Source organism: Aegilops tauschii, chromosome 5, assembly GCF_002575655.3.
Source record: "Aegilops tauschii subsp. strangulata cultivar AL8/78 chromosome 5, Aet v6.0, whole genome shotgun sequence".
NCBI classification, from domain to species: domain Eukaryota; kingdom Viridiplantae; phylum Streptophyta; class Magnoliopsida; order Poales; family Poaceae; genus Aegilops; species Aegilops tauschii.
This window is the reverse complement of record NC_053039.3, coordinates 537,839,242-537,852,560: the sequence shown is the minus strand read 5'-3', so window position 1 is coordinate 537,852,560 and position 13,319 is coordinate 537,839,242. Positions and strand designations below refer to the sequence as shown.

Genomic DNA, 13,319 nt, shown 5'->3' with positions numbered 1-13,319 from the left:
ATAATTCAAATTCATTGTTTTTAAATTTAAACATTCAAATTCAAAAACTGCATAGAGTCCACATGAGGCAATAATTCAAATAAAACATGATACGAAGCACAATAATCAAGACCTATGAATTTTCCACGGATGCTCAACAAGATCAGCTTGGAGTTAGTTATGAGCTTCTCAGTTCTCGATCATGTGATGTGTTGCGAGGAATCTCTGGATCTATTTGACGAACTTGAAACATCACAACAACTCTCTGAACATCATTTCATGTGGCTTCTTGGCCTGCTTCATAGTGAGATCTTTTGTGTCTTGCGATTGTTGAGTTATTTTCACAAATCTACTTATTAGTGCCATGCGGGGTGTGCCCATTGGTGGTGTGCTCGGCGTATGCCACTACTACCTTGCCACTCGTAGTTACCGGTGGCATGCTCTCTGCAAACATACCACTGGTTCCTTTAATACTAGTGGTGTGTCACTATTCCTGAAAGCTACCAATAATATGTTTCCACATTTAGAAAAATATACTAATATTAACTTATAAATGGTGTGCCAAAAGGGGCACACGCCGCTAGTAACCTACTCTTAGTGATCTAAACGGTCTTATATTAGTTTACAGAGAGAGTGATGTGTGCATACATCACTAGTAAAAAAAATCATTATTAAAAGGAATATTACATTTATTAGATACATTTTGGCATGTTTGCAAAAATCACACTATAAAATTATAGATCCGTATGCATAAACACCAACAGACCCTATACCTGTTGGTCCTTGTGAGAGACGGGCATAAAAAAGTATGCCCTCCGAAGTTCCTACACTTTCTTTCTATCCAAACAGAGCAAACCAGATGTGCTGCGAGTGACCTGTCACCAAGAAACAAAAATCTTAGCAGAAGCTGCGAAAAGCAAATCGATCCCTGTCTACAAATGATCCCGACTTCCAGAGATTTGCATATGCAAAGCTTTAACATTGCGCATGAAAGAAGCAAAAGTATTACACCTATGAACCCAGGTTTTACAACAGCTATATTGGATGTTCTTGCTGACTTCTGCTAACAGGGTACTTAAATTTACCATGACAGAGTGCCCTACTTCTACTTGCATTTAGCCTAAACGGAGGCACTGAATATGCTACCAATCAGTATTGCCTCTCGATTTTCAAACATGATAATATTGCCTGAATGTGAGATTCAGAAGCCCAGCTTGAAGATCCGTCTTGTCGACGAGCCACATGGGTGCAGTTCTCGGTTTGATGCTGGAAACCGCATGGGATATTCTCCTTGATTGGCTACCAAAAATTAGAACATCCCCAGATTCAAGATCAATCTTTGAAGCCACGTCATCTCTTATGCCAGGGTACAAGAATTCTGCACTGTCGCCCAACCAAAAGGAAACAACAGGCAATTCCCTGGCAAGGCTAGTTTCTGTTACATCTGTGTCCTGTCAAAAGACAAGACCATAAATTACAGTCGATGGACATCAAAGGCTAGTGGCAAGACGAAAAGCACGCTACTGGAGAAAGCGGCTCTTTTGTACCTGACGAAGAACAATTGTCGGGATAATTGTGTCGAACCTAACAGTGCACATATCTGGTGACATTGGAGGAAGCTCTACCAAAGCATTGGAAGTACCCCTTCTTTGCTCCAGGAATTCATGGGAGGCTTCAATGGCATCTTCCACGAGCTTCTTGAATATTTCAGGGATATCAGGTTGAGCACCATCAAATGGACGCATATCTCCATAAGAGTTGGAATATTGATTGCATTTCTTCCCTAAGCACAAACACTCTCTTGCATTAACACCAAGATTATGGCAAAGTTTGAAAATTTCAACCTGACACATGCGACAAATAAGCATCAGATATGAATTCGGCGTATTCGATCACATACTAAAAGAAGCACAATAATGCAATCAGCCAAGGAAATGTATATTTATGGCATATAGGAATTATGAAAATTGCAGCCAAGTGTGCAGATCAGAGGGATTAGAGGTATAAAACTTCAGTCAAGAGCACGCACATTTTCACATGAAGAAACATAAACATGAATAGAAATAACTTTTCATACCAACTGAAGAAATTAACACGAGAGAAAAAGAAAAAAGAGCAAAATGTATAAATGTTAGACATGCCTGATCATTGGCCTTCAAGAACTTTTTCAACAGAACCATCCCAGGTCTCAGATGTTGCAATGGAGCAGTATTGTTGTCACATACGCATGTATCAAATGGAGCAGGTGTGACGTTGACTGACCCTTTGTAATTGTATTGCCTGAATGTGAGGTTCAGACGCCCGGGTCGAAGATTTGCCTTGTCGGTCACCCAGAGCGGTGCACTTTTCGGTGCAATGCTGGAGACCCCATGGAATATGTGCCTTGATTGACCACCAAATATCAGAACATCACCAGATTCAAGTTTAATCTTTGAAGCCTTATCATCATCTCTGACATCGCCATACAAGAATTCTGCAGTGTCGCCCAATGAAAAGGAAACAACAGGCAGTCCCCTGGCAAGGCTAGATCTCTGTTCATTATTGTCCTGTCAAGTGAAACAAATCAGTTAGGTCCAGCTAGTGCTCGTGAAACAGGAAGTAACACAAATCAATTAGGTCCAGCTAGTACAGCATACTACAAATGCATGTTTATTGAATTAATCTATGAGCGCCCAGTTCATCCAATAGATTGGTAGCAGAAAAATGAGGCGTAATGATGGTAATGTATGGAAACATATTGTTAGAGAAAGCTTTTCTTTTATACCTGATGAAAACCTAACTTCCCGCTAGTGGTGTAGAAGTTAACAATGCAGATGTCGGGTGACATCACAGGAAGTTCTGCATCAGGATTGGTAGCTCCCTTGCCTCTTTGTTTTAAGAATTCATGGGAAGCTGCAATGGCATCTTTCACGTACTTAGTCAATTCTTCTGGTATCTTTGGTGGTTGAGCAGCATCAAAACGTCGTATATCCCCATATGAGCCTGAATCTGGGTCCCAGTTCTTCCCTAAGCACATCATCCGTAGACTTAACTTAGCACCTTCTCTGTACCCAGGTTGATAAAATCCTCCTGGGCCAACACCAAGATCTCGACAATGCTTGATGATTTTAACCTGAGATGCACAACGAAAGACCACTTTGATATATGCTTTCTGCAGTGAATATGACTCAGGCATACTTGAACACAAGGTAAAGAGAAGCACAAGGATAAAATCAGTAACGGAAACATATGTTTTTGCTATCAGAATTCCAAGAAGTGTTATGCAGGTTGCAGTAATGTGTGCAGAAAGACATGGGACGCATAATACTTCAGTAATGAGCAAGCAAAATTCTGAAGGCATACAAGCAAAACAAATTGAATACTAATTTCAAACAATAGTTTTCTTTTGCAAGGCACATATTAATCATTCGAGCTAGGATAAAACTGAACAAATTAACATGCGATAATAAACAGAGCAAAATGCATAAATATAGACATGCCTGGTCATCAGGCTTTAAGAAGTTTTTCAATAAAACCATCCCAGGTCTCAAATGTTGCACTGGAGCAATGTCTGAAAGCTCCTTTGCACGGCGTTTCTCTCTATTGATCTCAAGGAGGCCGTGTTTGAGAATGACAGTGCCTTTGCTGTTACCCATGCATATATCAAATGGAGCAGCTCCTAAATCAGACCCTGCAGCTCCAGAGCCACTCGAAGCGCTCTTGGATTCTGTAGATTTTGATAGTTGCATCGATCCAACCATCTGGACCAGTGAATCTAGAGATTTCCGTGGTTGAACTTGTTTAACCGTCTGCAGCGGTGAATCGAGAGACTTTGGTGGTTGAACTGGTGAATCAAGAGACTTCAGTAGACCTGGTATAACCATCTGGAGCGTCGATTCTGTACTGCTAACTGAGGGAGAAGATGAACAGAGCCCTTCCTTTTGAGATTCTAAGGACCTTTCAGGACCCTATAAATATAGTTGATATTTATGACTGTTAGAATGAAACAGGATAACAGTGATATCTCTGGAAGACCAGCAAAATGTGCAACCAATATAAGACACATACATGTACTCCCTCCGTCCCAAAATTCTTGTCTTAGATTTGTCTAGATACGGATGTACCTAATACTAAAACGTGACTTGATACATCCCTATTTAGACAAGTCTAAGACAAGAATTTTGGGACGGAGGGAATAGTACTTAACTTCAGAAAAAAGCAGGCATGACCATCAAATTGAATTTCACCATGTCAATGCTCATAACCTTTTAATGGCCGATACAAGACTGAAAGTCTACAATTTCCCAATTGAAATGGGCGAGCAAACACACAATTCTACAGAGATTATAGAAAAGAGCAATGCAAAGTGGAAGCGAAGCAATGGCACACGGTCCCGCGTTCTTTTATCCAGGTCCAGCAAATGAAACACACAAAAAAACAAAATTTCCATGGCTACCCCACACTGCAAATGGGTGACTGTATTCATGTTGTTTGCTCAAAAGCAGAAAGTGTCTGATACCTCAACTGATAGACATGACAAAATATCTATAAACAACTAAAAATACAATTTTCGGCGCAGTAAGAAAACCTCTATAAACCTATGCAACTCTGACATTCTGGTAGCGCATCAGGTGGTAGAGTTCCTCAGCCACCAATCCAGACCCTAATGCCGAGGAAGGGACGCTGCAATTCGATACTACTTCCGCGGTCGCAGAGGAAAAGATCCCTAATTTCGTACCAAACCAAAACCCACAGCGGACACGGTGCTGAGCTCTAACCGCCCGCGCCAAACGAATGCCACGGCGCCGCGCACTCCGAAAACCCGGCGGCGAGACCCCCAAACCCTAGCTCCATGGGAACGGCGGGCCGGAAAGACGAACAGAAATAAACCCCCGTATGGTTGCGTTCACCGGAACAAAAAGACGAAAAAAGGGCTGGGGAAAGGAGGCACGTACGAACTCGCGCGAGGCCCGGGGCTTCTGCCGCCGGGAGGAGGGGGAGGAGGAGGTGGCCGGCTTCCTTCCGCCGCCGCCGCCTGCCATGGGCGCGGTCGCGGAAGCGGAAAAGCGGGGGGCTCTGCTCTGTCGTTTCGCCTTTCGTCTGACGGCTTTCCCGTTGGCCGTCGCCGTTATTTATGACCCACCCATCCAGTGGGTTTGAATGATACAAGGAACATGAGCTTTAAAAAAAAATTGAGAGGGAAGACAAACTTTGATTGAGGGTCCACGACACGGACTTAAATTATTACTTCCTCCCTCCCATAATATGAAGAGTGTTTTGACATTAGTTGAAGAGGCGTCTTGGGTCATCTTTGAGTAACATTAATCGAGACCACACCGAGAACTTAGGTTGCCACGAACACAACGGTCACCATTGGTGGAGACTGAGCAAGCACATCAAGATGGAGTCAACGTCGAGGCACCACGGGCTGGACGAGGGGGGAGCGGTCATCGTCGTACAAGTAAAGGCAAACCAGTATGTGCAAAGTAGATTAGTGTTCTCCTCCGCACCAGTGTTGAGACTTTGAGGCATAGCCCAAGTGTTTCTTGTGAAGCCGAAAGGTGGTTGATTGTATTTTCTATTCATTCAGATTTCAATAATGCTTCTCATGATCGCTCAAATACAAGATTTCAAGATCCGACAAGGATTTCTCCCATAGTACACATAAACTTAGCCATGCAACCACATGGATATACTGGGGACCAAACGATGTCACTAAGATGGAAAAGGACGTGAGGCATCGCCTAAAAAATTTGGTTCGAAAATACCTACATATTACATGCCTGTTAGTCTTTGTAATGACATTTACAAGATTATTACTAAATCCTTGCCGGATAGACTCAAACCTCACTTGCCAGATTATATTGAAGTGCCTAAGCAAGCTTTCATTGAAGAGCGTAGAAGTAGTGATAATATTATCATATCTCGGAAATTTACTCATTCTTTTGCCCTTAAATTTTGGAGATATCATGCCTTCATGCTTAAGATTGGTATTGCAAAAGCTTTTGATCATATCGAATGGAATTTCATAGTTTATGCTCTCTCACATAAAGGGTTGCATGGTTATTTCATCAACTTAATATATGCATGCATTTCCACACTTGTTTTCTCTGTCATCATTAATGGCCAGACCTCTCATAAATTTAAAAGTTAACGAGGTATCAGACAAGTTTTTCCTCCTCCTCCTTATCTTTTTGTGCTGGCCATTAACAAACTTTCTGATGCTCTCAATGATGTTATGGCTGCAAACAATCTCGAGGGTATCATGCTTGGACCAAACTGCCCTCGTGTGTATTCCTTACTTTTTGCAGATGTTCTACTCGCATGTGGCAAGGCATCTATGCATAAAGCCCAAGCCATGCGACATGTTCTTCACCATTTTTGGGCTGCTTCAGGTCAGATCCCAAATTGGACTAAATCTGCTATTCTATTCAGCTCTCATGTTAGCCAGGCCATTATCTCCAACAGTAAAACCATATTGCATGTTCCTAACATGGACGAAAGTTTCACGCACCTTGGGCACCCTCTTATTCTTCAATAATTCAAAAGAGGATCGTGTATCGTATGGACATTTAGTTCATACACATATTAGAGTTCCTCCATATCCCCGAGAACTAGGGGTTTTACTTGGACATGGAGGCGACAAAACATCATCACAATGGTCATGGGAATAATAGATGAATGATTAATGCAACACAAGTATGAATCCATGCTAGAGTTCGGTATTACAAAGAGATGAATGAGATGTCGAAGATGTGGATGCAACAGTGATGACCATGAAGATCGATGCTGAAGTCTCCTTGATCGGGTTGATGGCGTGGCAGTGCCCTTCTACTGATTACCCCTCTGGATCCCTTCTGGAGATGAGGTTTCTTGGTCTTGGAGCGTGTTTTTATCTCTATGTCCGTCCTTTGCGTGATCCGAGGATACATGGTTGAAGTAGTTGACTAGGGGGGAGGCAGCGCCGGCTGGTACTACAGTTGGTATGAGTGGGCCCGCTTGTACCAGGCGGTGTCTTCTCTCCTGGATAGCTCTTTTCGTCTGGTTTTGCTCACACATGATCGTCGCTTTGTATGGAGGTTATCATCATGTCAATTTACATGAGTTTTTTCCATATAATGGTGATTTCAAATTAATGCTTCAAATAACCTTCTCATTTAGGATCATGGTGAAATCAGACAAAAGGGGTGCGCGAGCGCAGTTAAATCCTGAAAATCCTACAAATACTATGCAAAACAAGAAGTAAAAAGTGATGCGAAATGGAGTCATGAGAGGGTTCGCTTCCTAATCCTTCAGAAGAAGAAACCGGTGTTGATGTGGCTGACATATGCAGATATTCCAATGGCTGATTGGGAAGCTCAATTTAGTAAAAAAACAACAGGTGAGCTTGATCATACTTGAAAGAAGAGTTGCATTGCTCGTGGAGTGCTAGCAATTCAAGCGTCAACTATGGCATCTGAGTCAACATTTAGCATCCGAGGATTTGTCATTCAGGACCCATTGAACCAGACTAAAAAGTTACATTGTGGAGGCGTTGATTTGTCTCCAGGATTGGCTAAAATCCGCTGCTTCCAATCATTCAGATCCTATACTGATGAGGAACAATAGACGAGGAAAAAGAAAAAGGAAATCACATGCTAGATATGTTTGGCTACTTATAGATACTTTCACTCTAGTGTAGTATTTTTTTAATACCAACAAGGTGGAGTTGCTCCTCCACAACCTTGTGCTGCTTCATATACTTACAACTAAAATTGCCGACGAATATTACTCAGTAAGTTGACAATAAGCACGTCTTCATTTCGTACGTGCTTTGACAATTACTTTCTCATGTAGTGTTTGTCTCACATACCTACGAAAACCTACCAAGCAAGCAAATACAATGAAGAGAACACCATCGCTGGGTTGTCAAAATCGAAGGTGGGTGCATAAGACGACGATGATACACTACTAATCAAAGTTTTAAGTAACCGGGTTTTTCCCCGCTATGACGCTTTTCAAGTTGTGCCGCTACAACTATGCGATTTTAGAGAGCTCGTCAAACAGCAGAGGCTACCCTGAAAGCCTAGTCAAATGTGCCGAACCACTTTGCCTCAAGTGGTTTTTTTTCTCTTCGCTTTTAGTAGTTTTCCACCAAAAAAATTATTGTTTTTTTACGGAACTAGATATTTCAAAACCTACTAAAAAATAAAAATATATTAAAAAATGTGCAGTGTGTATTTAGGAAAATCTCAGTGTATATTAAAAGAACGTTCACCGTATATTGAAAAAGTTCACATATATAAAAAATGTTCAATGTGTATTAATCACTGTTTGTTTTGCAATTAATAAAAAGGATCATATATTAAAACATATACGATTTATATTACAAAAATATTTAGCGTGTATTCATCATAAATTAATGAGTTGTTCATCATGTATTACAAAATTCTTCACTATGTGCTAAGAAGAATAAAGTGAAAAGTAAACAAAAGAAAAAGAAAAAAACCCTTAAAATACAAAAAAAGAACCAGAAAAAGGCAGAAAAGAACTGGAAAAGGGAAACAAATAGCGAATGATAGAAAACAAACGGACTGCAGTTTGCAAACACAACACACACACGCAACAAAATTGAGCCGGGCTATGAAAATATCAAGTGCTCCCATCCTTGGGGTGCTCCCCATACTCCAATTTCGAAATATCAATTTTCAATGTTTCAATAATTCTGAAAAAATGTGAACGTTAACGACAAATGTGACTACAATATAGTACAAAAAAAAACAAATGTTACTACATCCCCGAAAATTTTTAGGTCCAAACTCGAAATGTACGTTGAGAAAAAAATTCAGATGTGAATAGTGTGAAATGTTGCTTTTGTCTTTTTATGACACAATTCATGCTAGATTTCACTTTTTTGTTTCTCAATGTTCATTTAGAGTTTGGACCTGAAAGTTTTACGAGTTGTAGTCATATTTCTTGTGAATATTCACCTTTTCTTCCCATTATTTTCTTGGACCATTGGGAGCACCCCAAGGATGGGAGCACATGATATTTTCACGAGTCGGGCTCTGCCGCGGGCTTTGCCTCATCTATTTGCCGCCTGATCCACCGATACTTTATTTAGCGCTAAAGAAAAACACTAGTGGAACGAAGGGATCTCCTATATGGCGTCGTACACGCCAGAAGCCAGGGAGCACCCCTCCCCCCCGGCCCCCACCGGCGTGTGCGGGGCGGGAAGCCCCTTGATTTTATTTCTTTTTTCTGTTTTAAGTTTATTCCTACAAAATAATAATTCATGATTTCAAAAAACAGTGGTAAACTGTGAAACGTTCGTGAATTCAAAAAAAAAATCATGATTCACAAAGTTGTTTGGGAAATGATAAATGCTCACGGATTGAAAAAATATTCAAAATTTCAAAAAATGTTGGTATATTCAAAAAATGTATAAAATTTCAAACAAATGGTCAAGAATTTATAAAAAATATTCATAAATGTCCAGGAATTTCGAAAAATGTTAGCAAATTTCACAAAATGTTCGCGAATTCAAGAAGTATTCATGAAATCAACACATTTTTGTCAAAAACAGAAAATTTTCCAGAGTTTCAAAATTTGTTCCAAATTAAAAAAAAGCACGATTTCGGAATCTACGCAATTTAAGAAATTTTTGTTAATTTCAAAAACATTAAATAATTTATTAAAAAATATTCACCATTTTACAAAACAATTTCGTGATTTCAGAAAATTTTCATATTATCAAACATATATAGAAGAATTTGAAAAGATGTTCGCATTTTAAAAATGAAAAATAAAAAAAATAAAAAATCAAAAACGGAAAAGGAACAAAAAGAATTTAAAAACCAAAAAATATTCAGTATTTCCAAAAAATGTTAACGCATTTGAAAAATGTTCACGAAAAAGAAACAGGAAAAAAAGACAAGATAAAAGGAAAAAATAAAATGAAAAAGAAAGAAAAAGAAAAAAGGAATATAAAAGGAAAGAAAAAACGACCATAAGTTGCTCGCGGGCGACTTGCGCGCCAAATAGGAGGCGCCGTGCGATTATGTATCGCTCGTAGCGACTCGTACGTGAGGTCGTCTGCAGAGAGCCAGTAGTGGGCCGGTCAAGTAAGCACATGGTCTCGTCATGCTGGCGTCATTCCTTCTTTTTTACCTTTTTTTTATATTCTGAAAAAATACTAAATCCATAAATTATTAAAAAAAATCTTTACTTTTCTAGAAAGTGGTCCTCGCACATTTAAAAAAATGTAGATGTACTCTCAATTTTTTTCCAGTCAACTCTTAATGTTTGTAGAAGTGAAACAAATCGACATTTAAAAACAATGTCATACATTGTAGTAAAAAAATTCATCTAATTCAAAAAATGTTTCGTAGCATTAAAACTTGCACATTACATTTAGAAAATACTCAAGCATTTTAGAAAAATGTTTGTGATATTTCAGAAAACAAATATCCAATGTCAAATGTTCGCATTGTTTAAAAAATGTTTCGTATCATACAAAAAATGTTTCAATGTGTATTTGAAAAATATAAACATGCATTCAAAAAATGTTTGAAACAACTATTTGAAATAAATGTTATGAATGTGTTTTGAAACTTAAATGTATAGATTTTCTTGGATGCATAAAAAAATGTACAATGTGTCTGAGAAAAAGTAGATATGAAATATCTCTCTAAAAACATTTAATCATGTATAAAAATGTTCCTGCTATATACAAAAAAATACAATATGTATTAAAAGAATTAGACATGTGTTTAATAAAACAGATAAAAAACAAAAGGTATGGCAGTCGATTTATCAGTCATTTGGAAAGATATTTTGGTAGGTGTCAACTTATTCAAATCTAGTCTTCTATTTAAAGAGAAAGATATAACATTGACACCGGCTCCCAAATCATATAAAGCAGTTTTGATAAAAAAAAATTATGGAGGACAGTATAGTAGGTATTTCTGGATCTCCTAACTTCTTAGGTACTCCACCCTTAAAAGAATAATTTGTAAGCATGGTGGAAATTTCAGTTGCAGGTATCTTTCTTTTATTAGTGACAATATTTTTCATATATTTAGTATATGGAGGCATTTTCAAAATATTAATCAAGCGAGTACGCAAAAAGACAGGTCTAAGCATTTCAACAAAAGCGCCCAAAATTCTCCTCATCCTTATTTTTCAGAGGCTTAGTAGGAAACGGCATGGATTTCTGAACTCATGGTTCTCTTTCCTTACCATGTTTTCTAGCAATGAAATCTCTTTTATCATATCTTTTTTAGGAGGTGGGTTATTAAGATCCACAACAGGTTCTACTTCTACATCATTATCAGGTTATTTATCATTATCTGGTTAAGCATCAACATGAACATCATTATTATCATTATCACTAGGTGGATGTTCAATACCAGATTGTGTCTCAACATCAGAAATAGAAACATCATTACTATTTTCAAAATGTTTTTCTATAATAGGTTCACTAGAAGCATGCAAAGTTCTATCAATCTTCTTTTCCTTTTTCTTCTTAGATGAACTAGGTGCATCAATCTTAATTCTCCGAGAGTCTTGCTCAATTCTTTTAGGATGACCTTCTGGATATAGTGACTCATGTGTCATTCTACCTCCTCTAGTCATTACTTTAACATCATGATCATTCATTTTATTATTTATTTCATTAAGCAAATCATTTTGTGACTTAGCAACAAATTCTAACTAAGTATGAACCATGGATGCATGTTTACCTAGACCTTTGACATCATTAGCAATTCTAAACATCAAGTCACTCAAGAGATCAATCATGACAGCATTCCGTTTCAATTGATTCTTGACATACATATTGAACTATTCTTGCTTAACAATATAATTATCAAATTCATCCAGACATTGACTAGCGGATTTATTATAAGGAATATCACCTTAACCAAATCTATAAAGAGAATTTACCTTCAATACCTGTGTCTGCGTATCTAGTCTATGTATTTCTTTAATATGTGGTAAATTATTAACATCTTCAGCTTTAATACCCTTTTTCTTTCATAGATTTCTTTGCTTCTTGCATATCTTATGGACTGAGGAATTGAATACCTCTCTTCTTCGGAGTTGGTTTAGGTGGTGGTTCAGGAAGTGTCCAGTCATTGACATTTCTCAATATATTATTCAATAGTTCTTCAGCCTTTTCAACAATTCGTTCCCTAAAAACACAACTAGCACAGCAATCTAGGAAGTCCCTAGAAGCATTTGTTAGTCCATTATAAAAGATATCAAGTATTCAATTTTTTAAGGGGATGATTAGGCAAAGCATTAATTAATTGGAGAAGCCTCCCCAAGCTTAATGGAGAGTACATGTGCATGTCTGCTTGCGTGCTAGCTGCACATTCGTTATTTGAACAAATGATGGGCATGAAAAAGCTTGATAATAACCATATAAAATGAATTGCTTTCTAATATTCAGGACCGGTATTGAGAGCAGCTCCCATTGACTCGGAAGAGTTCAGGGCTAAAATCCGAGGTCGTTATTGTTCATCATACAGTTCAGTAGAAAATCAGAAAAAGTCTAGAGCCAATGTGATGCTATTTGTAATTTGTGATGTCTAGCGACATCACAAAAATGAGTTAGCTGCACAAATAAGCATTTGTTTCAGGTTTTTTTATCATTCATGTCACTAGTTGTGTCCCACTACTCAATTTTACCATTAGAAGTTACATCTGTTAAAAAATGCCATCGTTTGATGAGATGCTTACTCAAAAACGCCGTCATTCCGTTAGATGTTTGCCCAAAAGTGTCATCAGACATCGTTATTTTCAGGTCAAACCCGTTGACCATGTTACATGACAAAAATACCCCTAAACCCACATGTCAGTTCTCTCCATCTCACAATGCTAAGTGTGGGCCCCACTTGTAAAGAGTAAGCAAACGAAAAAAATACAGGAAAATAAGAACGCTGTTGGGATCAAGTGGAACCCACATTTTATTGCAGTGAGATAGAAGGAGAGCTGACATGTTGGTCTATAGGTATTTATGTCACTATAACATGACAAACGAAATTTGAGCTGACAGTAATGGTGTCCAGTGGCATTTTTTAGCTGGCGCCTAACAAAGCGATGACATTTTTAAGCAGTTAAAATTCCTATTGGCAAAACTAAGTAATGGGACACAACTAGTGGCAACGAGGCATAAACGATAAAACTACAGTTTATCTCTACAGACACACACACACACACACACACACACACACACACACACACACACACAACATACAAATGTTTCCTACCACACCCAGGGGAGTTACCATCGTATGAGCTTTGTGTGTTATCACTAAGGGCCTCTTTGATTCGTAGGATTTTAAAAACGTAGGAATAGATAAAGTATAGGATTGGAG

General features: G+C 38.4%; 1 protein-coding gene across 1 annotated transcript; it reads right to left on the bottom strand.

Moving 5' to 3' along the window:
* Positions 1 to 928: 928 nt before the first annotated feature.
* Positions 929 to 5,095, bottom strand: LOC109738412 (uncharacterized). Its single transcript, XM_020297515.4, has 6 exons — positions 4,914 to 5,095; positions 3,459 to 3,926; positions 2,744 to 3,091; positions 2,121 to 2,525; positions 1,527 to 1,823; positions 929 to 1,430 (listed from the first exon to the last, which is right to left on the bottom strand). Exons 1-6 carry the CDS (start codon positions 4,998 to 5,000, stop codon positions 1,149 to 1,151), a joined length of 1,887 nt encoding a protein of 628 aa, XP_020153104.1. The 5' UTR covers positions 5,001 to 5,095; the 3' UTR covers positions 929 to 1,148.
* Positions 5,096 to 13,319: the final 8,224 nt, after the last annotated feature.

What these genes read in the sequence shown, in the direction of transcription:
- LOC109738412 (XM_020297515.4), bottom strand. Translation starts at nt 5,000, where the DNA reads ATGGCAGGCGGCGGCGGCGGAAGGAAGCCGGCCACCTCCTCCTCCCCC. An exon ending in GGAAGTTAGGTTTTCATCAG is followed by an intron (nt 2,526 to 2,743) that starts GTATAAAAGAAA and finishes TTCACTTGACAG; the next exon opens with GACAATAATGAACAGAGATC. An exon ending in TCTTGAAGGCCAATGATCAG is followed by an intron (nt 1,824 to 2,120) that starts GCATGTCTAACA and finishes CGCATGTGTCAG; the next exon opens with GTTGAAATTTTCAAACTTTG.